The following is a 25,196-nucleotide window of genomic DNA, read 5'->3' as shown; positions in this document are numbered from 1 at the left end:
TTCAAAATTTAAAGGAGAAATTCATCGATTATAAATATGGTTTTAGTCGATTCAAAGGTAATTGCATGGAGATCATTTTCACGCTATTCCAATATTTCAAAAAAAATCTGGAGAGCAGATATCTTAATGAGGTTAAATAACAATATGTATTCACACAAGAATCTGACCATTTCTGGTCCATATTTTCTTCACAATACATTAGATTTTAGGATTTCCCTTTTTCAGATCATGAGAAAAGATTTAAAGAAACAAAGAGAGTGAAAAATTAGTAAATTAATAAATATAGATTATCAAACAAATAAAAATAAAAGATATACAAATGTGAATAAAAAACAAAACAAAAGAATAAATCAGCAAATAAGAATATGAAATAAACGCATTCATGCATTAATTATCAATTCAAAATTATTTGCATAGAATTATTAAACTAAAAATATATATTCATTTTGGTTGCATTCTAATGGCAAATAAATAAGATCATTATTTTTAAAAAGTAAAGAGAGGGAGGTGAAAACATTGCAAATATTTTATACAAAGAAATGAGGTATCAAAAATACAGTGATCATAGCCATAAAAATATAGGCCTACTGTACATTTAAAAATAGCCTTTTGAAGGTCCTATACTTTAAAAATGTGGTTTCAAAAAATCTTGCTTTATCTTGTACAGCAACAAAAAATTGCATTTTTTTTTTTTTGGGGGGGGGGGGCGGGAAGTAATTATGCAGCATGTGCATATCTTTTTGAAATATCAAAACCTATGAAACGGTACACTCATGATTTGAAAAATATTCATAACAAATAACTGGTTATTGCATTTGGCAAGTAAAATTGTTTAATAAAAATTGAGTTGTTTCCAGAATAAAGGAGCCCTGTGAGTGACAAATAAACAGAGCTGAAATTACACTTTTGTATGGAGGATATTTGTAAAACATCAACAGACAAAAGAAAACAAACAAAAACAAAAACAAAACAAACAAAAACTGAACTCTCACACCCCTGATAATAAGGCGAATTGCTGTGTAATATGGTGACACGACATTTGCTCCTGCGACATTTGCTCCTGCGTCAATTGCTCCTGCGACATTTGCTCCTGTCTTAATATCTCAGGGGGGCATAGGGTTAGAGTTAGCGTTGCAATAAGAGTTTTTGGTTCAAAATAATGTAAAGATGAGGACTGGGTTTATTTAGTTTTGGTGGCTTAACGTGCAGATTTTCCATCGGAGCAAATGTCACGTACCAGTGTTAGGTATCATGTGTAATTATGCATGTTTTCACTTTAAATAGCACATGCTTATTTGTGAAACACCCATACCCCAAACACTAAAACGCAACTTGAAAACAGTACTTGGATTGTCACATTGATGTCAGAAACCAGGGGACCGTTTCATGAAAGTTGTCAGCACTGACAACTGTCTTTCTCCGACAGTTACCATAGTAACAGTCAGAGGCCAGTGCCTGTCAGCCAATCAAAACCAAGGATTTCACTGAAATTGTCAGCACTGACAATTTAGTCAGTGCTGACAACTTTTATGAAACACCCACCTGGGGTCCTTTTCATAAAGGACTTGCAACTGTTGTAACTTTGCCATTATGGCAAAACTACCATGGTAACCTTGATTTTGATTGGCTGCTGAAACCCTGTTACCATGGTAGTTGCGATTATGGCAAAGTTACAGCAGTTGCAAGTCCTTTATAAAACGGACCCCTGATATTTTAAAGATGAAGACATCAAATATGTTAACAACAAGGAATAACCTGACTTAGGAAAGGGAAAGCATTTCTTAATATGGAGCAAAGAGAGGAATTATCAAGAAAAAGACAAAGGGCATATCAAAATGGATTACAGTAGACTGAATTGATATTCCTTCCTCCAAACTGAGAATTCAGAGATCTGAAGCAAAAGGGGTGCAGGGGAGAATTTCATGAAATAAATTTTTTAATGAAAACTGCTATAAGCTACTGCAATCCTTGTCTCTGACTGGCTAAGAGCAAATGACTGAAAAGACCCTTCATAAAATGTTCCCATGGAGCCTGCTTCATGAAACTGCAGACAAATCAAGAGGTGCTTCATGAAAGTTGGCACCAGCGACTTAATTGTCAGCTTTTCTGAATTTCAGTGGAATCGTGAGTTTGTAATTGGCTGACAAGCACCTATCTCTGACTGTTACTATTGTAAATGTCAGAGGATGACAACTTGTCAGTTCTGACAAGGTTCATGATATGGTGCCCGGAACCTTCCTATCACACTATTCTGGTTCTCACAAATATATGGAATATTTCATTATATCTACCATTGCACATCTTGAGCAATGCACACCTATTGATCCATAATAAATACTAATCCGTATGTTCATGATCGTTTGCATGCCCATTGAGTTGCATACTTCCCTGGCCTTCCGGCGCTTCTTTGACCGGACCTCCTGTGACCTGCTGACCTTCCGTGACCCCTTTCACTTGACCTCCTGTGACCCGAGTGACCTGCTTTGAAGCATCACCATTCCTAACCTTGGCGTGGGACTTCCCCGCCCCCACCAACCTCTTGAGGAATCCCCCATACTTCCTAACGGCAAGACGAGCTATACCATACATGAAGATCAAGCTGACAATGTAGAGGCCAATGGAACCGACCCGGAAGATGAAGAGGGGCGCGGGATGCCGCAGATAGGAGTAGATGAAGAAGGTACCGATCCCCATTCGGCAGACGAAGAACGTTATCATGAAGGCAAGGTCGTTGATCTCATACACCAGGGTTTTGGTGTACCCAGTCTCTCGCATGAAGTATCTTGCCTGTGAATGATACACAGATTCTTTCATTTTAGAATCCTAATTGTACATCTTACCATCAAGTAATGTAACTCTGTCAAGTTTTGTGCAACTTTGAGACCAATTAATAAATAATTTGAAAGACAAACAGATAAATGAGAAACAATATAAAACAATATATAGGAAATTCATTTTGATAACTTAATATTTTCGTAGATATGCCAAGGCTATAAAGATGATTTACATTTCAATAAATTTTCCTGATCTTGCCATGAGTAACATTTGTTTCGGCAAAATTGTGCGGTTTGGTGACTGAAATCCGGGGGGGGGGGGGACCACCTCCCACAGTCTGCAGGCACAGACACCAATTGAAAATTTGATCAGCAAGTGGGTCTTGACACAGACTAGCACACATACAATTTATTATTTCAATTCATGCACAAGTCACTGCTAGGGACTATATGCTTCATATTTAGATCACTTTTCTTGAGTGAAGGATTTGCACATTACTGTGCATTAATACTATTAATAATAATGCAGTTCTTCTATAGCGCATTTCAGACCTGACAGGACTCTCAATGCACTTTACAAAAATAAAAATAATACAACATAAGGAATTACTTAGAATAACACTTAAACAACATCAACATTAATCAGTTACATATGGCATATAAGTATTGTAAAAGGTCTATTTGAATGCTTCATTAAAGAGAAATGTTTTAAGTTGAGATTTTAAAAGTCCAGGATTATTTTTTGATCGGAGAGTACTGGGGAGGGAATTCTAAAGGGTTGGGGCACTGTAGGAGGACCTTTCGCCATGCGTCTTAGTTTGGGTACTTGAAGGAGTTGTTGAGTTGATGATCTAAGTGTCCTAGAGGGGGTGTATGGAGAAATAAGTTTAGAAATATATTGAGGGGCAAGACCATGGACAGCATTAAATGTTATTAGAAGGAATTTGAAGCGAATTCGTGATTTGATGGGTAGCCAGTGAAGTTCTTTGAGGATTGGGGTGATGTGGTTGTGTTTCTTGGATCTGGAGTAAGTCTTGCGGCTGAATTATGGATTCTTTGGAGCTTTGCTACATCTTTGTCCGGGGTTCCGTACAAGAGACTGTTACAGTTATCAAGAAGGGAAGATACAAAAGCGCGAATAAGGATCTCAGTCACATTCTTACTCAGGTACGACCGAATCATTCCAATACGTCTCAGAGCAAACGAGGCCTTGCGACAAACCATGTTTACGTGTCGGCGCATGTTGACATTCTTATAAAAAATGACACCCAGATCACAAACTGAAGGGGATGGCAGAGCCTGGCCAATCATTGATGTCAATAGCAGAGCCTCCTGAAATATTAAAGTCACTGCAAGGGACTATATGCTTCATATTTACATCACTTTTCTTGAGTGAAGGATTTCCACATTACTGTGCATTACTAAGTCACTGCAAGGGACTATATGCTTCATATTTAGATCACTTTTCTTGAGTGAAGGATTTGCACATTACTGTGCATTACTAATACCTTGGTCACATTTGCGACGGCCGCCGTAGATTCTAAAATTTCTACGGCGAGTAGCAATTCTACGGTCGCCGCAGAATTTCCACGGCCATTTACTCTAGCGGTCACATATGTTACGGTCGCCGCACGGCGTATTTTTTAATTTATGGAGAAAAAAATCTGCGGCTGACGCATGTCCTTGAAATCATGACGTACGGTCGCAGTAGGGCGACCCTGCGCTGGCCGTAGGTTTTTGACAAATACTACGGCAGACGCAAGGTGGCTGCAAGGCGCCCTCACGGCGGCCGCAGGGGGACTATACAGTGAGTATACCATGAATTGCCTGTCACACTGATATTTTACATTAGACATTTCATTTCAGAAAGTTTTCAAAGTGTCGCACCATGCCCATGCCCGTATTCTGGTTGGGAGGGAGGGGGGGGGGGGGGGTCGGGGAAAAGGGGGCGCCAGAAAGAGGGAGGAAAGAAGGGAAAAGAAAAGGGAGATAAAAAAGGAGGGGAAAGAAGAGAAAGAGAAAAGGGAGAAAAGAAAGATAGAAGGAAACAAGAAGAAGAGAAAAGGAGAGAAGAGAAAAGGGGAAAGGGGGAGTAATAAAAGTGTGTGTGGGGGGGGGGGGCAAATTGATGTTCGACCTAGGAAGGGGGGGGGGTTCGCCAAATTAATGTTTGACACTGATCTGAATATATATGATCAGTAATGTTTGACCTAGGAGGGGGGGGGGGGGCATATCGAACTTTGGGGTGATTCGCGCTTCGCGCTCGCATCGAATGATTAGTTAGATGGACATCCTGTTAATGATTACCTAGTGATTACCTAAATTGTGTAGAATGTCTAGTTTTGGAACGGAATATAAAAAAGGTTCAGCTTGCGCTTCGCGCTCGGATCGAATAATTTTTAAGTGCCCATCCTGTTCATGATTGCCAATAATGCTTAGAATTTCCAAACTTTGGGTCATTTTAGAATATAGACAATTTTCAGCTCACCCTGACATATAGAGAGATACCCATCCTGCTCATGCTTACAAAACTTCTCAGAATATTCTATTTTCAGCTATCAAATATCACGTTCGCATTATTTATTTGGACTTATGAAATAAATCTCCCTTAACCATGTTAACTTGTTTGTATGAATAAAGTTAAGATGTTAATAAACGCGTTAGTCTTAAGTAAGAACTACACCCTAGGAAACAACAAAAATCAGCATTTAACTCCCCATGATAATACTAATAATAATGATAATAACGTCATATTTTACCCAAGTTAGCCGCTGGTGAAAGGGCAATATCTGTGCTTCCTGGTCACATTTGTTCTTTAAATTACATCATATTCATGGATAGATTACTTTTTATCAAGTCATTATTAAAAAAGTGGTCTGCAGTTGCCCTTTTTCATATGATAATGAAATAAGATAATTCATCATGCATTTATGGCACCTGTTTGCCTGACAAGGAAGGGTCGCCATTTTTTTTTGAAAAGTACACATGCATATGGGCCAAAATTATAGGTCGGGCCCCCGAGGTGCAATATTCTAAACACGCGCCTGGTGGCTCCCGAGCAGATCACACAAAAGGAGAAGGGGAAAGGAGGGAAGAAAAACACGAGGGCAGCCGCACGGCCACCGTACGCTCGACGTACGGCCGCCGTAGACCGTTCTACGCCATGCCTACGGCTAGTCTAATTTCTACGGCGAGCGTAGAAAAGAAAAAATGTTATAACTCCGAGTTAAAATTCTACGGCCACCCCTACGGTCTGTACAATTAGGAATCCGCCGTACGTCGACCCTGCGGCCACCGCAGATTTTCTGCGGCTGCCGCAGAAATCTCTCGAATTCAGGTATCTACGGCCGCCGTAGAGCAAATGTGACCAAGGTATAAGTCACTGCAAGGGACTACGGTATATGCTTCATATCTAGATCACTTTTCTTGCACATTTCTGTTCTCTTTCCCCCCTTGTTAATCTATAAAAATAGCCCATCCGAGTTAGGGTTGATACAGGATATGACAAAACGTAGAATAATACCTGTAGCATGGGATTGCTGACCTCTGACCCAAAGATGGCCGCCCCGACCTCCGTCCCGGATATCCCTAAGGCAAGCGATGCAGTGACGCAGACAATGGTCAAGAAATGATGGGCGATCATGAAGACTTCCTCCCGAAACCAGAGGCACCAGCAGAAATCAAACAGGAAATACCCCATGCATATCACCAGAGTGAGGATCTCAAGATTGTTGTTACGTCCACCTGGGGGGGGGGGGGGGGGGGGTATAACATAAAAAAAGTGATCCATTTTATAATTACACCCATGTAGACTTAATAGGTGGTATGCTGATAGTTAAAGGACAAGTCCACCCCAACAAAAAGATGATTTGAATAGAAAGAGAAAAATCAAACAAGAATAACACTGAAAATTTCATCAAAATCGGATCTGAAATTAGAAAGTTATGACATTTTAAAGTTTTGCTAAATTTCACCACACGGTTATATGCACATCCTGGTCAGTATGCAAATGAGGGGACCGATGACATCACTCACTCACTATTTCTTTTGTATTTTATTATATGAAATATGAAATATTGGAATTTTCTCCTCAATGTCCTGTGAAACAAAGTTTTATTTCTACCTGAACATGTGGGGTTTGATTGTTTTAACATTTTGTGGTTCAAACAAGATGGTCATGATTGTCATATCCGTAAAAAATGAAATATTGTATAATTAAAACAATAAAAACAAAAGAAATAGTGAGTGAGTGACATCATCAACTCTCTCATTTGCATATCACTGAGGTGAGCATAGAACTGTTTTGGGAAAAATAAGCAACACTTTAAATTGCCATAACTTTCTTATTTTACATCCGATTTTGATGAGGTTTTCAGCATAATGCTAGTTTGATTTTTCTCTGTTTATTCTAATCAACAATTTTCTGGGGTGGACTTGACCTTTAAACCTGGGTTAACTAGACCACACTTTTATGGAGTGCCAATGGTAAACTCATCCACCAATAAAAAATAATTCTTAATCTGCTGCAAAAAGTTATCAAAAAATGATTTGAGCCCTGAAATGGGAAAAAAAATATAAGTAATGAATTTGGGTGACTTAATTGATACATTATATTTGCCACAAATATGGATGAATTACCCAGCATTCCATAGAATTGTGGTTTAAATTCTGTGGTTTGAAATTTTCTGTGAAAATTTTGTGACTGAAATTATGAGCTAGGGGCCACAGTTGTGGCCCCTGTCTTACAAAGAGTTATGATTGATCCAATCAACCACAACTATGGAAAGCCAGCAACGTCAACATCCAAAATACAAGTTTGCTCAAAATATTCTCTAGATATGATGTATATTCATACATTCACTGTTTTCTTGACAATTCAGTATGCTTCTCTTTGTTTTCAAAGGACATTGTCCAAATTTAGACAAAATTAAGACATTGATAGATTTCCATATACTTGAGGTTGATTGGATCAATTGTAACCCTTTGTAAGACGAGGCCCTGATGTGCTCTTGAATCTCCGCTTTTAAGTATGCATGCTGCTCAGGGACTTTATGTTCAATAATATGTTTCTTCATTTTTTGCATGGATGAACAAAGCTAATTATCAATTCTTCTCCAAAGTACTCATATTTTTACTATCTTTTTCTAGGCGTTGTATAACACAAAGAGCAAATATTCCTCTTTGTGTGCATTTCACATTTGATGAAAGAGAGACAGTTTATTCATCTTTCTTTCTATTGTGATTGGAATTTTTGTGTAGGACTCTTAGCTAAATCTGATGTAAAACGATGTGCGCTTGAATCAGTGGTAAAGTTCTCAGGGATTTTACTGTAACAGTATGTTCCTCATTTTTCTTCATGGAAAAACCGGAAACAATTAACTACTTATAAACTATTGGTAAGAAATCAATGATTTAAAATATTTTGATATAGAAAACTTTTATCAGTTGGGTATGATAAAATAAATCATGTTTAAACTTCTAAAAACTTGTGTGTGGCTGAAAATGTGACTTGAGAATGTCCACAGGAGTGGATGAAGCTCGCAACAAATAATTCTAAAGATCGGTAGAAATGTAACATTATTTAATATTCATATTTTTTGGTAAATTTTTTGCGTTGTACAAACATAGCAAATATTCTTCATGCAATGGAGAAAGATTCGGTAAAAAGAGAGATGCCCTATTCATCTTTTTTTTGCCATATATGACACCTTGTACCATCACACATGCCTATCACGCCTCACCTGGATTTGTTATGAACCAAGGATTGTAGTACATCCCAAAGACGTAACTGAGGGTCGAGATGACAACAGCATGAACACCCGTGACCACTCGACAATGCCACTCATAGCTTCGTTTAGAGTTTGCCAAGCACAGGACGCAGTACAGAGAGAACCAACCTAGGAAACTGGCAAGGACAGACATGGGAATGCCAATTCCTTCAAAGTCAAGGGCGGAGTCCAACCGCTGAAGTACGCCCATCGTGCTGTGTCTGGGATGAGAGTGAGAAGCAGATAATATTGCAATCTGGTGACATAACATTTGTTCTGGGCTTTATAGGGTAAGGATTGCAAGAGGGTTTTATGTTAGGTTTAGGGTTAGGTTCAGGATACCAGGGTATAGTGTTAAATTCGGGGTTGAAGTTGGTCATTCCATTAATGTGTGGAATTTCCAGCAGAGCAAATATCGCAGAACCTACAATTCTATCAGTGGAGGTGCTGGTCCAAGGATATCCTCATAAACTGAGACAAATCATGTCTTGATAGATTGAGATTGTCGCCGTGCACAGTAAAAATCAAGGCACGATGCATGCAACTCTCTCTCTCTCAGCTGATCCTTCCACTTTTTTGGAGATTCAGGAGTCCAGACGAAACACTTCCATGGGATTGCGCAAAATTTGATACTTTGACGAAATATCAAATCTAATCAAATTGTTTCATTGCACTAACCAATTGATGTAAAGTCTCTTTTGTGCCTTTTTTTGGACTTGACGTTTAAATAAAAAATATTTGTCCTCGCAGTTGATGTCGGTGCTTCAGACTTTTGTGCAGACTAATTTACTAAGGAGGGTGTGCGATTTATATTCATAACAAAGACACTACGCAAATCGATGCCAAGCGTTACGCAATGTCGGCAAAGTGTCCAATCTTTTTATTGTAGACTTTGATGGACGTTTGTTGACAAACGAACAAAGGCTCGCACTGCTGGCTTCGTTCAAGGCACGTAGAATTTTCTATTTTTGGGTTTGATTTGTCATCGCTTTAAATGATATCCAAAAAGTGTTATCAGTGATAATAATATTAAAGAATGTTTTTGAAGATATTGCATTTATTGGTGTCCATATTGATATTTCATCAAACAATCATAGAAATTTTGCATACAACTGTAGAGGCGCCGCACAGTGGGCCAGAATGAACCCAAAGTGCGCCAAAACCCATTATTCACACATTTGTATGATTAAATTTGGTAGATAGGGGTAATTTCACCGGTCCGTAGAATTCAATAAAAGTATTTTCAAATATTGATGACGTCGTTAAAATACTGTTTTCTGATTGGCTGTTAACATTTGAGCAGAAATTACATGTTTCTAATTCTACAATAAGTTTCAAATTTTCAGAAACTAGTTTTAGATAAATTTCAGCAATAATTAAGCGTATCAGCAAACAGCAAACACACAAACAGGCAACCAAACCAGAAAAGTCTGTGCTCGGGGTACAAATAATTCAATTGGTGACCTGAGTATCGCTTAAAGAGGGCGTCCTACCATGAATCCGGAATTGTAAAATTCAAAGTGAAATTGTAAAAAAAAAAATGAAAAGGAGTATTTTTATTCCCTGTGTACAATGATTAACCACACCTACATGAATTAAAATGGATTGATACCAGAAGTGGACAGTGAAATCTTTAAAATAATGATTCCAGTGATTAGAGGCCGGGTCCTCTGCAGGTTAATCAGTACAAGGCCCTACAAGGCCTACCAAGAACGGCGTATACAAAGTTATTCCGAATCAGAGTCTCTCTCTACTATCTCAACAACTATTGTGTCTTTGGTGAGAAGATCTTTTTAGCATACTTTGAACATCAGGGGGAAGAGGCTGTGATTGTTGTACTCTTAAAAACTTGCTCCTAATCACAATGTCACCTGTTACCATTAGCATGTGGAACACATATAAAGTCAATGAGAATCATAAACCAAACAATCATTGAAATAATAATATACACTTCCTTCTTGATCGATACCAACAATTATAGCAAATTTAGAATGAACCAAGAGATAAACGAATTCATACGTGTATGTGAAGTTACAAACCCTTTTGGGGGATAAATACTAATAATGATAATGCAATTTATACATGTAATAGAGGCCACGTATATCCCATCTGTGTCCTATACACATTTTCATATTTTGTCAGAAAACTGCGAGAGACCTATCACATCCCTAGTCATGTGTGTTATAGCGATATACAGTAGCCTCTACTTGGTTTATGAACAACAAACCAAATATATAATCTTACCCGGGAATCTTACCTTAAGAATTAATCTTCTCAGTATGACAGCATATCAAATATGGAACACGGGATGGAACAGTTTGGCATCAAAATGAAGTTGCGTTACATGTATTATTATATAGTTAGTGGAATTGGAAATGAAAGCTTGCCTTTACGTATGTTTAACGAAAATATTTTAAAGGTAGACACCAGTCACAAGAGCCACACACATGAGCCAGCTAGACACGGTACACCCCCCCCCCCTCTCTCTCTCTCTCCCAGAACGCGACGGGGAGTTTGATGTTTAATGTCACCCGCAACGTTCGGCATGCACGCGCATATAATGGGACAGTAACTTGGACCGATTTTTGTGATAAATACGGCGAACATGTGGTTGAAAAATTGGTTATATCTCCAGAAAATGCACGTATATGCAGCTAAATTTGGTATCAGTGTAAAGCATGAACTATAACAAAGACCGCCATGGTATTTACAGCGCAGCAATCGGCAGCAATTTGTAAAAGAAATGCTCATGAAAAAAAAAATGCTAAAACACCCCCATTGTCAAATGGTTTCGTCCAAAATTGCCTCTGAAGGGATTATCATTTTATCTTAAAAATATTTGATCACTTAAGGCCACCGCACACCTTACGACCCGACTGGTCGGCGACTGGCTTGCGACTGAGTGAGGGGAGATGTGACGTCACGGCTCTTGTCAGCTTGTGCGTCGCAGACCAGTCAGAGACAAGTCGCAAGGAAAATCGGAAGGATTTGACATGTCGAATCCTTATGACTGGATCGCAAGCTCAATCCAACTTCCAGCCAATCACACAGCAGAGTTGCACGATGCGTATTATGATAAACAACGCGCATACGCAGTAGTAAGCGCACTTTCTCAGTTGCAATGCCAAAAAGCAAAAAGCGCATGCGTGAGTCGCAGATCGGATCGCAAGGTGTGCGGTATCGAGGCTTATGACTGCCTTGCGATTCATCTCCCCTCTCTCAGTCGCAAGCCAGTCGCTGACCAGTCGGGTCGTAAGGTGTGCGGTGGCCTTTAAAACAATTATTCATCAAAAAGCACCGTGAATTAGAAATAAATTAAGCAATTCGTTTTGTCAAAACAGTGAAATATCTAAAACGTGTCATTTACACATGCGGTAGCCGTAAAGAGTCATTTTCCGGTAACATTGAATAAAAATGGGCAACTAATATTCAATTTAATGGAGAAATATTGTACGGAGGCATTCTACAGGTTCTTATCTTTGCTTAGAACATGAAAAAAACAAAATTTGTTTCATGACCAAAAACCAGTTTTGGCGCACTTTTGCTCTCTCCTGGCCCACTGTGCGCCGGTCCAAAAATAGTGATTGTCCCAGAAAACAAGGATATCCTCATAAACCAAGACAAATCATGTCTTGATAAATTGAGATTGTCCTTGTTTATGGGGACAGTTTCTCTTCACTTACCCCTGCGGGACATGGACGGCAATTACAGGATTGAGAGTGCTAAGAATAGATTCAGTAACCTCGATTCCCCCCAGTGCACAGTCTATTTTTCACGACTGACTTGCCGTCTTCCAATAATCTTGTTATGAAACCTGATATGTTTACATTGACTAGCGCACTCGATTGATGTCGGCACTTGACAGGTGAATGAACTTTCCTAGATTTCTTGTGTGGAGAAATCTTTGAAATCTGAGACAGTCCCTGTAAACTGGGACGATCCCACTTTTCTGACCAGCGCCTCAGCTCTGCTCTGCTGTAGGATGGGGGGGGGGGGGGGTCGGGTGTCCGGACACTTTATATTTTTGAAGCCTTCTTTTTTGTCTTTGGATTACGCTAAAAATATGAATTCAATAGTTGTAATCATCTTCTATTTTGTTCTCTATAATAATTCCTAACATTTTACTAAAAATTGATGAAACTTTGTTTGTAAATTTTTCCACATGACTTTCTAAAATTAATTGATTGATTGATACAATTACAATGTCACAGTTATAATTACCAACGCGATGAGCTGAATTAGGGTTGTGAATTTTATTAGCACCTCCATCGAACTTCCTCATATCTCCGTGGAAGGAATATGCGAACCCAGTTTCCAGGCAGAGGTAAGCGATTTTGCTCTGCGTCAGCGCAGTCTGTCATGTCCATCATGTCTAGCCTGGAGGCTTCTGGGGAGTAAAAGTAATCTACTATACGTATGATTACTCCCGCATGAAGCCTGGCGCGGCCGTATATAGGCTTCCACACACCAAAGAAAAAGGCAAATTCTATAAAAATGCGCCAAACTGCTAGTTATGCTTAGAATCTGAGGTTAACACTTCTGTACATGGGTAAAAATATCGGTTGGCAACGTTTGGCCGAAAATGGATAGTTATGGTTGCAAAATGACGCCAAAATGCGATAGAATAATAAAAGTAGAATTGAGTTTACTTACATCTGTTGACATCGCCATCTTGGATCCATTGTTATTGCAACCTAGTTACGTGACGCATATAGAGGGCGGCAAAATCATGAGCGGTGCTAGATTAAAAAGTGCTAAAATGTCCCGCTTCAACTTCAACTCGCCTCAACTGCTTCAACTCGCAAGTTGAAGCGGGACATTTTAGCACTTTTTAATCTAGCACCGCTCATGATTTTGCCGCCCTCTATACGCGTCACGTAACTAGGTTGCAATAACAATGGATCCAAGATGGCGATGTCAACAGATGTAAGTAAACTCTCTTCTACTTTTATTATTCTATCGCATTTTGGCGTCATTTTGCAACCATAACTATCCATTTTCGGCCCACCCATGGCTACATCTCAGCCGCCGACTACAGAATAATTGAAGGCACGGCGCATTCAACAAATAACGTTAATTTACGAAAAATTAATACGAGGACTTACAGAATGAAGTCCTCCTACGAAACTTACGAAACGATGTGAAGTCGGTTCCTCATAATTTGATGAATATCCCTCAAAATGCGTCATTTAAGCGTTGATTTTTCTTCTCGTTGACAAAATACAAGAGCCATCTTTCTAGCTCTCAAATTTTTCTTCTAATGAGCGAAAGAGGGCGCGCGATTTATCTTCATATCAAAGATACTAGGCCTACAATTGAAAGACTAGACACAGAAATTATCTTACACCTAAATCGATGCAAAGCATTACGCAAAGTCGGCAAAGTGTTCAATCTTTTTACTGTAAAGACTTTGGTGGAACGTTAATTGACAAACGAACGGTAGCACTTGCAGGGCTTTGTTCAAGGTACATAGAATTTTCTATATTTTTTGTTTAATTTGTCATCGTTTTGAATATTTTTCAAAAAGTATAGGGCCTAATCGTCAGCAAAAATAATAAAAAAGTATGTTTTTTAAGTTATTGCATTTATTGGGGTCTCTATTTTATCAAACAATTATTGGATTTGCGCATACAATGAATCATGAATCTAGTTTAAAAAATACCACCAAGCTGAATTAAGGTTGCGAACTGTATTAGCACCGCCAACGACCTTCCTTTTATTTCCGTGGAAGAGACATGCGAAGCCACTTTCCAGGCGGAATTAAGCGATTTTGCTCTTTTTTGTGTCCTTTTTCAATTAAAAAAATATGTTAAAAATTGATAATGGAACGCTTTCTACCAGAAAAAGCCCTGGTGAGTAGCGGAATGGGTTTCAGCTAACATCATTCACGTTATGAAGCGATGTTAACGACAACTCTAAAATCCACTACAAAAACACGTTGGTTGTGCGAGGTTCGTATAGCATATACTAACCTCGCAATAGTGTGAGTGCAGAGCTGCCAACCTTGTGCAAGCAAAAAAAGGAATCATTATGGCCAAAAAAAAGGAATTTCCAACAAAAAAAAGGAATGTGTTAAAACGAACGTTAAAACCACATGCGACAAACATCCAATGCAAAAAGTATGTATGCAGTGAACAATTAAAAAAAAGTTAATCTCTAGGCCTAGTCTGGGCTAAGTAACGGAGTGTTACAAATTGGACCCTTAGTCTTGGGCCGTTTGATATAATCTACCAACTTTAATTAAGTCAGTAGCAGGGCTTGAATTAAGAATTGAGAGGGGCAAGGCCATTTTTAAATGGGCACTTCCAGCTTGGGGCAACCGGCAAAGTGGCCTTGGATGCCCCAAAATTTCAAGGGGTATCAAGGCCATTCTAAAGGGCATGAAGGCCACTTTTATTCTAGTCAAATGGGCACCTAGGCAAATTTTTCTAAAAATGACAAGTAGGCCTTTCATTTTGTTGTGCAACCTACTCCGGCACTTATCAAAGTGAAGATCTGTCGAGAAAAAATTATTTCAGGGGCACCAAAATCATTTCTGGTGAACATTTTTAGGGCTCCATTTTTCTGGGGCTTCCTTTCCACTTCTAAAATAATTCATTGTTTTATGTTGAGTTTCCTGACAAAACTACCAAATTGTAGACTAAGAGAAATAAAAAAAAAAGTTGACATCAATTCAGACTTCTCTTCCTAAGTAACATTGTTTTTGCCAAACAGTACCCTTTAAAATTAAAGTGTCATAAAATGGAAGTGTACATGTAACATTCCACAAATATAGAAAACTTATTCATAAATCAATCTAATCTAAAATTCAAATAGATCTATAGATAAGAAGTTGAAATCATTCCACAAAAGTCCCATCGTAAATCACTTCACGATGTGCACAGCTCAGCCTCAATCACACTGCACGCACACTCAATCATCCCCAGCAGTGAGAGCACTATAGAGCAGACATCTAGGCCGCCAGAACCGGGGAAGAAATCTTCCCATTCCTGCTAAACTGAATGCTAAAGTGCCGACTTTTTTAATGAATTCCAAAAGCAGTAGGACATCTCTCTAGTATAAATCATGTGAAACTATCAATAAATGTTGAATATCACCCAGAATTATTACTTCAGGGGACAATGAAGAGCTTTCCAGGTCTTTTCAAAGCCGAATTCATCGTACTTGTTTGATACGAGTTGATGAAAATTAACCAGACAGTACCGTTATCCGAAGGGAATTGATATTAATCAATTCAAGAAAATAGCCTCAAAATTTCATTTCTTTATCACTACAATTAATTTTAAAGTATATGAAAAATATATTTTGATGATTCAATCTTTAATATATATGATGAGTATTTTTGTAAAATTTTGCAAATGGAATAATAATTTCCCTCAAACCTCCAAATCCCCCTCCATTACAAATTGACTCTTCTCTTACTACATTTGGGGAATTACCCTACCCAATTCATCGTACTCCTCGCTCTGCGCTGCACAAACAAACGTTGGCTCCACTCACCTGAAGAGTGTTGGCCCGTGCGTAAAGACAACGCAGTAACGTTAGATCTAACATTCGGCGGAAATCTGATTTTCAGATCGTTTTTTTGTACATAAAACATCACTTTATAGGAAAGAAATTACATGCAAATTTAAGATAACATATATCAAATTAAGAAATATCGTACCTTAGACCGCAGTTACTGTTATTTCCTTTCAAATGATGATCAAACATAATCATCCTCGATCCTTTCGTTTGTCATCGTAAGTTGCCATCTTGGATGACGTCATCATCCTTACAGACGTATTTACCAGTCGCTATACATCGCGATTCGTACCATGCATGCCGCTCGCATATTCAACTAACGTATATGTACGTGCACGCTATCAAATTATTAAAGTGCGTTGGAAAACCGGCCGGCGGGCGACTACGCACGCGCAAGTACCAGGCTCATCTCGGGCTCAACACGCACTCCACATACATACAATTATGTACACACATCAAAATTGTCAAAAAACGTAATTTGAAAAGAAAAACCATAATGCCTTAATTTGAATGAAAAAACGTAATGATTACGGCAAAAACGTAATAATGGTTGGCAGCTCTGTGAGTGTTTTCGGCAAAACGTTGCAAACCGATATTTTTAGTTTACCCATGGCCATGTACAGAAGTGAATATTGTTAACCTCAGAATCAGATTCTAAACATAAATTAACTAGCAGTTTGGCGTATTTTTATAGTTGCCTTTTTCTTTGGTGTGTGGAAGCCTATAATATACGGCCGCGCCAGGCTTCATGCACTCCTAGTACCAATGAGGTCCAACATTACATGTATGGACCTCATAGGCGACATCAGTAGTATTTTTGGTTAGAAATCTCTGAGAACAGGATATTTATATATTATATCACAAGTACAAGCTATATTCCTTTCTCTTATTTAAATTATAATTTTATAGTGTAAATGCATCGTTAGCAACAACAAAAAATGAAAGAAATGAAGGGGAACTTACATTTTCACGGCTTTTTCCTGATTTTCTGGGCAGCTGCTCTTCTCTTCTGACTCGCGATCGAAGCTGATATGAAGATCACGTGATTCGCGTTCTCGTCAGCTGATCGGTTGGTTATTCTTTTCGTCAGACGTTAATAATATATATTTTATAATGCTAGCATTCATCGCTAATTTAGGTGAAAGAGATTGAAGTTAAACAGCGCCAGGTCGGAATCATAATTATTTTGGAAGAGTGTATTTATACACTCGATCTCATACCTGACGTAGACGGCGCTATTCAACAAATGCACAATCTTCAATATAAAAAATAAAACAGAAAGAACGCCTTGAACACAGGCCAAAATGCCTAACAATTTCTCCGCGGCATTAACAACTATCGTAAAGGGCGCTCCATTTATCAATAAAGATGGATGCTAAGCTGTCTATGGCGACAAAATTTGCCGCAAATATTTACGAAGAATTGTGAGAAATGGTCTGAAAATGCAACAAAAGAACCGGTGAGTACCGATTAAACATTATTAAAGTTTTAAATAGATTATACATACCTTGTAGATTTAGTTTTTAAGGTGATATTAGTGCTTAGTTCTAAGCTAGGGAGGCCCAAACGCGCGTGAGTGGAGTCCCAGTTTATTAGCACGGGTAAGTATTGGGATTTGGGGTGTCGCCTAGAGTGGGCTTCATGCGGGAGTAATCCTACGACTTAGTAGATGACTTTTACTCCCCAGACCATTTAGACCATAAATCACCCTAGTCCGGTGACAATGGCCAAATACGCGGCGGGCGGGAGCCCCCTGGGTTAGTCGCCAAGCAACATTGTGCATTTCAAGAGTTACACTAACAGAAAAACATACATGTGGGGCTTGGGACGGGCGGGAATACCAATTTCAATCAAAGACTTGATCTAGTGTGGATCTGCATTCAAAAGACCAATATAAACTTACCAATATTGATGATAATAAACAAACAAACGCGGTCCAACGATTTTGGCATACACTTGTAACAGGAAAAAAAAGCAGATGTATTAATTCTAAAATAAATCCAAGTCAAAGTCAAGACAAGACGTCAATTCGTAATTCATCCTGCTGTGTGGTTTGCTGTGTTAGCGAGCTATAGCTAGTTGGGCAGAAAACCAAGGCAGAAAACGAAATGTCTCCCTCACATGGTAATTTTGGGCAGAATTTTTTATTTCATTTCCATTTATAGTTTTTTATTTCTTAAAAAAAGCGAAATAATGACCCACAATCTAATCACGTTGCACTCGATCACAATGCGGCTACAATAAAATGAATTGGCATTTATAAAGGAATCTCCTGAGGGATAAAATTCATCGCCTGAAACAGTAATATAGCCCCCCCCCCGATCATTCCGCCAATCAAAATATAGTTAATTCCAAAGTTGGTGATATTTCTTCCGAGTTTGGGAAAAAGGAAGTTCAGTAAATACCATAAATGGATAGTCAATCAACCATATCAAAATAAACCAAAATTGATAATGGGTTGGCTCGAAAGAATATCTGTCGCCCTCCCAATGTTAATAGGCCCCTGCGACCCTAAATTGGAGAATTAACATACAGAAGTAGGCTATTATGTTTCGTAGGCCTACACACATACACACGTACCCTCTCTCTCTCACACACACACACATCTTATGTGTCATTCTTGGTCATGTGTGTGACCAAAATTATGAAAAATCTTGACTTTCATTTGTTATAACTCTCAGGTTATAGATTTAGCAATTCGATTTTATATGAAAGTAACATGTTGGTCAATTATCATTTTGGAAATATTTATTGGTGACAACAATGTGCATGTTCAAGGTCAGAGGTCAAAAGAAGTGGGTCACGTGTGTGACTCCAAAGTGTCACACACGTGCCCCACCGTTCTTTTGACCTCTGGCGAGCATGCATATTGATGTCAGCATGAAATATTCCCAAATGATAGTTGACCAAACATGGCGCTATTGGTTCGTAACTGCTTTAACAACAAGTAATTTTAAAGAAGTTCATAACTTATGATAACAAACCTAAATCATTATTATTGTTTTTTTTTAATGATATGATTAGTTTTTGTTGTCAAGATTTATTAATAATTTGTTGACAAGAAATCAGAGATGTACTTTAGTAATAATTCGTATGCAGTTTTGGCGTTCAAATAAGCCATATACATATACCTTGGCTTTGCCCATACACCATTTTCAATCCAATAAATCTGCATATATTTTGAATAACCTTTCTTTTATGTAAAAATGCATATTTTTACACTTCAGTTCCCCCTTTTTAATCTAATTGTTGACATAGCTATTGATATGTGATTGTATTTTTGTAGTTAAAAAAAAAATGGAAATAAAGTCTGTCTTGATTTGTTTTTAGTTAGTTCAGAATTTATATAAAAATCTTACGTTTAAAGGGTTATCAGTTTTGAGGTATAATTCGCGGAAAGTTAATTTCTTATAATCTGTCTGGGTAGGGGATGTTCCGTGTAATCCACGTTGTTCATAATATTCGTATACAATCTGAATACTCTGCTGGTCTTCTTTGATCGTCGCAATAAACTTCTTCAAACATGACCCAGGAGAAACTCGTTTGTGTCCTGATTATTTTATGTGGATGGTACTTTACTCTGTATGTTTGTTGGAAACATCAACCTGGAATTTGTTTTATTCTTTGGAATAGTCAATATTGCGTGATATTATACAGCCTTATGTTCTAGAAGCAATATGGCGCCCAGTGTTACCACAACAAATGTAAAGGCAACCCAGGTACAAACTAATTTTCATTTAAACCTCCCTAAAGGAATAACAATTTCGAGCATTGGTTTTGCTATAGACATAGACAATGAAATTGTTGAAAATAACCTGGTGAACGTTTACCCGAACTTGAATCGTACAATCTGCCGCCATTTTATTTTGGTTCATAGTGAGCATGAAGAGGTAACACATGAAGTCAACTATGCCACGAAATGGGACGTTCATTCTCTGAAAAACATTGACTTTGGAAGCTGCTTGATATGTAAAAATAGAGGTAACAAACAGTAACAATGTAGTTTGTGAAAATTGCATGAATTTGCCAAATAAAATGCAATCACAGGAATCTGCAATCATTGACATTATATCTAGATTGGACGACCAGCATTATAAAATAGATGTGAACTCGAAGTCAATGGATACTCCCGCTAAAGCCGAGAATACAAACAAAAGAGATAAAGAATGCAAATTAACGATCGTTAATATGATGGAAGACCTAGTCTTCAAACTACCCCAAACTTTCAACGTTCCCCTACAAGATCAACTCGATGAATACAAAATCAAACAAATATGACGGAAAACAGTCGAATCGGAGCAAATGATAATGCTTCTCCCAACACTAACATTGACACTACAATAGACACTGTGATGAAAAACGAACGTCTAACATTGAAAGCCCAATGACCATAATAATTATATTGAACACCATGATAAGTCTACCCTAACAATGACTCCAATGAAAGCAGACGTGCTAATCATCGGAGATTCAATGACAAAACAGATCAGACCATCTAAACTATAACGAAGGAAAAAAAAGTAATCTGTAAAACTCTGAATGGAGCCAAAATAGAAGACGCATGCAGTGATGCATCATGGGGCTATAAAACACAGATAGCTCGATCCATGGATGGATGTAATCTGGCACATCAATGCGAAGTCAGCGGAGTAATCGTACATCTCAGGACGAACAACTTAAAAAGTGACGAGACTGATGAAATAATTGCCAAGACATTCTCACTTCTTGATCAAGTCCATCAGGTTCCTGGCCTAAAATCAATCGCTGTATCAACAATTATACATAGGTTAAATGAGACGAATCGTCAACGCGCTAAAGTTGAGGAGGTAAATGGCACAATTAAACTTTCAGCCAATCAGCCTGATTGGTCGGCTATTGACAACAGTAATATCGACCCTGTCCTCCATCTGAACGCAGATAGCGTACACCTCAATCGGCGGGGAATAATCACATTCGCGGAAAACATCATACGATTCCTGCGTAACTCGTCACAAACCTATGAAGATGCATTCCCAGTGTTTTCCCACCTCTAATAGCGAGATCCCACGCTCAAAAGCTGATCTAAAATTAGCTTCCTATCCTAGAAGTTAATTACTTTTCAGTCGAACCTGAACAATGAAATCGGATGAACCAGCCCCCTTTTCCGTGGAATGAGTTTTATCCGAGGTCTCGACGCAAAGCAGCTAGCAGCAAGCAGAGAATTTCCGAGAGACTGGGTAGATTGTCTGTCCACGGCGAGGAAGCTCTTGAACCCCAGACACCAACAGATAACCAAACAAAAATCCACCACAACAACCCGCTCAGAGAAGTAATTCCGTTGAAGATAACACTCACAATGATCCTGAGGAACATATGGATAATGAGATATTTCCACACTACGAACCCGACGATGGAATCTCTCTGAACAAATGTCAGACAGAAATAAGATCGTGCCATATAAAGGAAAAGAAGCATGGCTTTAGAATAGCACAGTCAAATATAAGAACTTTATTACCAAACATCGACAACCAACTTATGATTGAAGACCTGATTGCATTGAATGAAACTAGATTAAGCAGTGATATAAATGATGAACAGTTATGCATTCAAGACTTTGGTATTTATAGAAAAGATCGGAATAACAAAGTTGGAGGAGTTGCAGTATACGTCAATGAAAATAGGCTTAACCACAAATTCAGACCCGATCTTATAAACAAGGATATTGAACTTATAGCTATAAGAAGTAAAACAACAAACTTCATCGTCTATAATTGTTTTGGCATGGTATAGACCACCTGGATCAAGCATTGAAGTGTTTGGTGTTATTGAGAACGTTCTATCAAAAACCAGTGATGAAGAACAAAAGGATGTCATATTCACTGGCGGATCCGGGGGGGGGGGGGGGGTGGTACGAACTATCCTTCATTTGTGGTTGAAAAACTTTTTTTTTTTTGCTTGTCAATATTTTTCGGGTACGAAATATTCTTAATTTGTGGTTAATTTTTTTTTTTGCGTGTCAAAAGTTTCCTCCGAAAAATTTGCTCCCCCTTTTCTCGATCCGCCCCTGGTCATATTTGTAGGAGATTTTAATTGTGATATCAATGGATACCCATTGTCTTGTTATACAAAACGATGACTTGATATTTGCCAAAATTATTGTCTTACTCAAGTGATAGACGATAAGACGAACCAAAAAGGGTAACCCTCAATTCATCTACCCTCATTGATTTATTTTATACCTCTAACTGTATGAAAGTTGTCGAAAGTGGCGTCCTTCACATAGGAATGAGCGACCACTCACTTGTTTATATCGAATGGGGTAAAATCCGGAAACCATCTCCAAGGCATGTTTATAGAACCTATAGAACTTATAAGAATTTCGATGAAAATATTTTCTCCTTTGATCTACAAGCCATCGATTGGCAAAGTGTATACACACGTAGTGATATTAATCATTCTCTTCATCAATTCCAAACGATATTTTCTTCATTGTGTAATCTTCATGCCCCTATTAGGAAAAGCCGTATTAAGAAACACCGAAAACCTTGGATAAATGCTGAAATTATTGATCTAATTCGTAAACGAGACAAATTGAAAGATCAAGCGACTCGAAAGCGTACTCGCGCAAATTGGAAAGTTTATAGAAAGAGTAAAAATGATGTCACTTACAAAATAAAGCAAAACAAACGTAAAAAATTCCAAAAAAAAATTAAAGATTCAAAAGGGAATGCGAAGAACACATGCCCTAGACTTGCCGATACCATCGACAGCACAGGGACTGCAAATGAAAATAATAATGCAATGCAATTTCACCCGCACTCGTTAGTCTATATCTTTCAACTTGTCCCAGTAACTATAAGCGAAATAAAGAAATAATTATTGAAAATGTCTAGTGGCAAAGCGACAGGATGTGATATGATACCAATGAAACATACAAAAATAGCGATAACATATATAACTGAACCCTTGGCACATATTATAAATATGTCTATTACTTAACTGCATGTGTACGGAGTGGAAAAAGGCAAGAGTTAGTGCCTTACATAAAGGCGGTACAAATGAACCTTCTAATTTCAGACCAATTTCGATATTACAGATTTCATCTAAAATACTAGAGCGTATAGTGTTTGATCAATCGTATGAATACTTAAACAGGAACAACTTGATTAATGCCAGTCTGGCTTTCGGCACTTACATTCTACAGCAACTGCATTACTCAATACAACAGATGAATGGTTAAAAAGCTTTGATGAAGGCAAAGTAGTATGCTCTGTCATACTAGACTTAAAAAGGCATTAGACACGGTTGATTTCGAATTGCTTATCCAAAAATTAAAACAAAATGGAATTGGGGATCTATCATGGTTTAAAAGTTACTTATATGGAAGATGCCAGAAAACGACAGTACATGGTAAATCATCTGATCTACATTATAACCCATTAAATCTGGAATCCCTCAAGGGTCTATTTTAGGGCCGCTTCTTTTAATTTTACATATAAATGATTTGCCTTCAGTTCTTAGAAATTGCAAAATAAGTATGTATGCAGATGACGCTATTTTATATGCAAGTAACAACTACTCTGATCTAGAAAACGAAATCAATGAAGATTTGCAAAATGTGAAACGATGGCTTGATCACAATAAGCTTAGTTTGAATATCAATAAAACTGAATTATATTGTTCTAGGAACTAGAAATCGATTGAAACTATTCAAAGATAAATCGCTAAATACTAACATTGATGGAACCCCCCTAACAAGAGTTACCCAGTGGATAAAACACAATCAAAATGTATAGAAGAAAATGTAGTAGCGGTTTGTTTATGCTAAAATCGATACGAAGCATGGTTGACAAGGATACAATGATATTAATCTTTCATCTCATCTATCATATTGTGATGTAGTATGGGATATGTCTAAAAGATAGCCTCCAAAAGATTCAAAATCGGGCAGCTCGCGTTATCAATAATACACACCCTGGGATTCGTCAGGAAACGATAATCTAAGTGAACTAAAATGGGATACACTTGAAAAGAAAAGGAAAGAAGTGTTGCACAAATGATGTTCAATATACTCAATAACTTAGCCCCTTCATACCTAATCAATAGATTTTCCCTTAAAGAAAGATCACATAACACAATAAGTGGGAATCTCAATGTGGAAATAATGCAAATAAAGAATGAATCTGCAAAGCGCATGTTTATGTATCAGAGGCGCCAGTATTTGGAACTCGTTACCCACAAATATTCAAGCGGCACAAACGAAACACAATTTCAAGGCAGGTCTTAAGAGATTATATCTGTGACGTGGAACACAAAAGTTCTATGACTATTATTTTGTTTAATTGTTTTCATCAAACATCAACCGCCAGTAATTAGTATTAATAAAGATAATTTACCAGACGGAGTATTGAGTGGGAGTGTGTGGTTTATTAACAACACGGCCAAGAGGCCGGATAAACGGATATCCGCGCGCTGTACAATGTAGCGACAATGCACGTCAACATTCATAATAAACACCTTGGCGTGACTCATTTTTCCTTCATATTTTCTTCTCCCTCAATATTGAAAGTAACTATCCAACCAATGTAACAAAAACAACTCTACGAAATCTAACATAAAACGATTCTATGTAACACCTACTAATCCATTAACATACCTAAAATTGTGAAACAGACCTCATTTGTTTTACTTTCACTTTACAGCATAGAATATCAAATTGCCTTTCAACACTTAAATCATCTACAAACTGAAAACCAATAAAATGTTTTTCAAGACACAAATCATTTCTACTTGCATATAATTTGCATAAAAGGGTCCCACTAAACTTAAGCAATCATCCAAAAATACACATTTCAAATCTTCATACCTAAGCAGCTTTAAACGACACATACAAATCATTTGACATTCGTTCTTTATCTCCTTAATATCCACTAAAAGATGGTGAATGGGACAAGTCTGCTAAAATAATAAAACACAAAAATAAAATACCACAATGATACTCAAAAAGGATAAATGAAGCTATATGAAACTCCAATCAAAGTCGTATCCATGAAGAGCAAGAAACTTTCAAATGATAAAATTGTCTGCATACATTATAAATCCTGCCTATCAATTGACATACAAATATATTTACAAAAATGCACTGTTAAAG

The 25,196-nt window shown here is 37.8% G+C and overlaps 1 protein-coding gene across 1 annotated transcript; it reads right to left on the bottom strand.

Moving 5' to 3' along the window:
* Nucleotides 1-699: 699 nt before the first annotated feature.
* On the bottom strand, nucleotides 700-18,152 carry LOC129266339 (TLC domain-containing protein 5-like). The gene is made up of 4 exons (XM_054904183.2): nucleotides 17,970-18,152; nucleotides 8,516-8,763; nucleotides 6,298-6,518; nucleotides 700-2,787 (listed from the first exon to the last, which is right to left on the bottom strand). The coding sequence occupies exons 2-4, from the start codon at nucleotides 8,751-8,753 to the stop codon at nucleotides 2,338-2,340; spliced, it is 909 nt and encodes a 302-aa protein (XP_054760158.2). The 5' UTR covers nucleotides 8,754-8,763; nucleotides 17,970-18,152; the 3' UTR covers nucleotides 700-2,337.
* Nucleotides 18,153-25,196: the final 7,044 nt, after the last annotated feature.

Source organism: Lytechinus pictus, chromosome 8 (assembly GCF_037042905.1).
Source record: "Lytechinus pictus isolate F3 Inbred chromosome 8, Lp3.0, whole genome shotgun sequence".
Classification (NCBI taxonomy): domain Eukaryota; kingdom Metazoa; phylum Echinodermata; class Echinoidea; order Temnopleuroida; family Toxopneustidae; genus Lytechinus; species Lytechinus pictus.
The sequence above is the reverse complement of the archived record's forward strand: the minus strand, read 5'-3'. Positions and strand labels throughout refer to the sequence as shown.

What these genes read in the sequence shown, in the direction of transcription:
- LOC129266339 (XM_054904183.2), bottom strand. Translation starts at nt 8,753, where the DNA reads ATGGGCGTACTTCAGCGGTTGGACTCCGCCCTTGACTTTGAAGGAATT. An exon ending in TTGGTTCATAACAAATCCAG is followed by an intron (nt 6,519 to 8,515) that starts GTGAGGCGTGAT and finishes CCCCCCCCCCAG; the next exon opens with GTGGACGTAACAACAATCTT. An exon ending in TCAGCAATCCCATGCTACAG is followed by an intron (nt 2,788 to 6,297) that starts GTATTATTCTAC and finishes TATCATTCACAG; the next exon opens with GCAAGATACTTCATGCGAGA.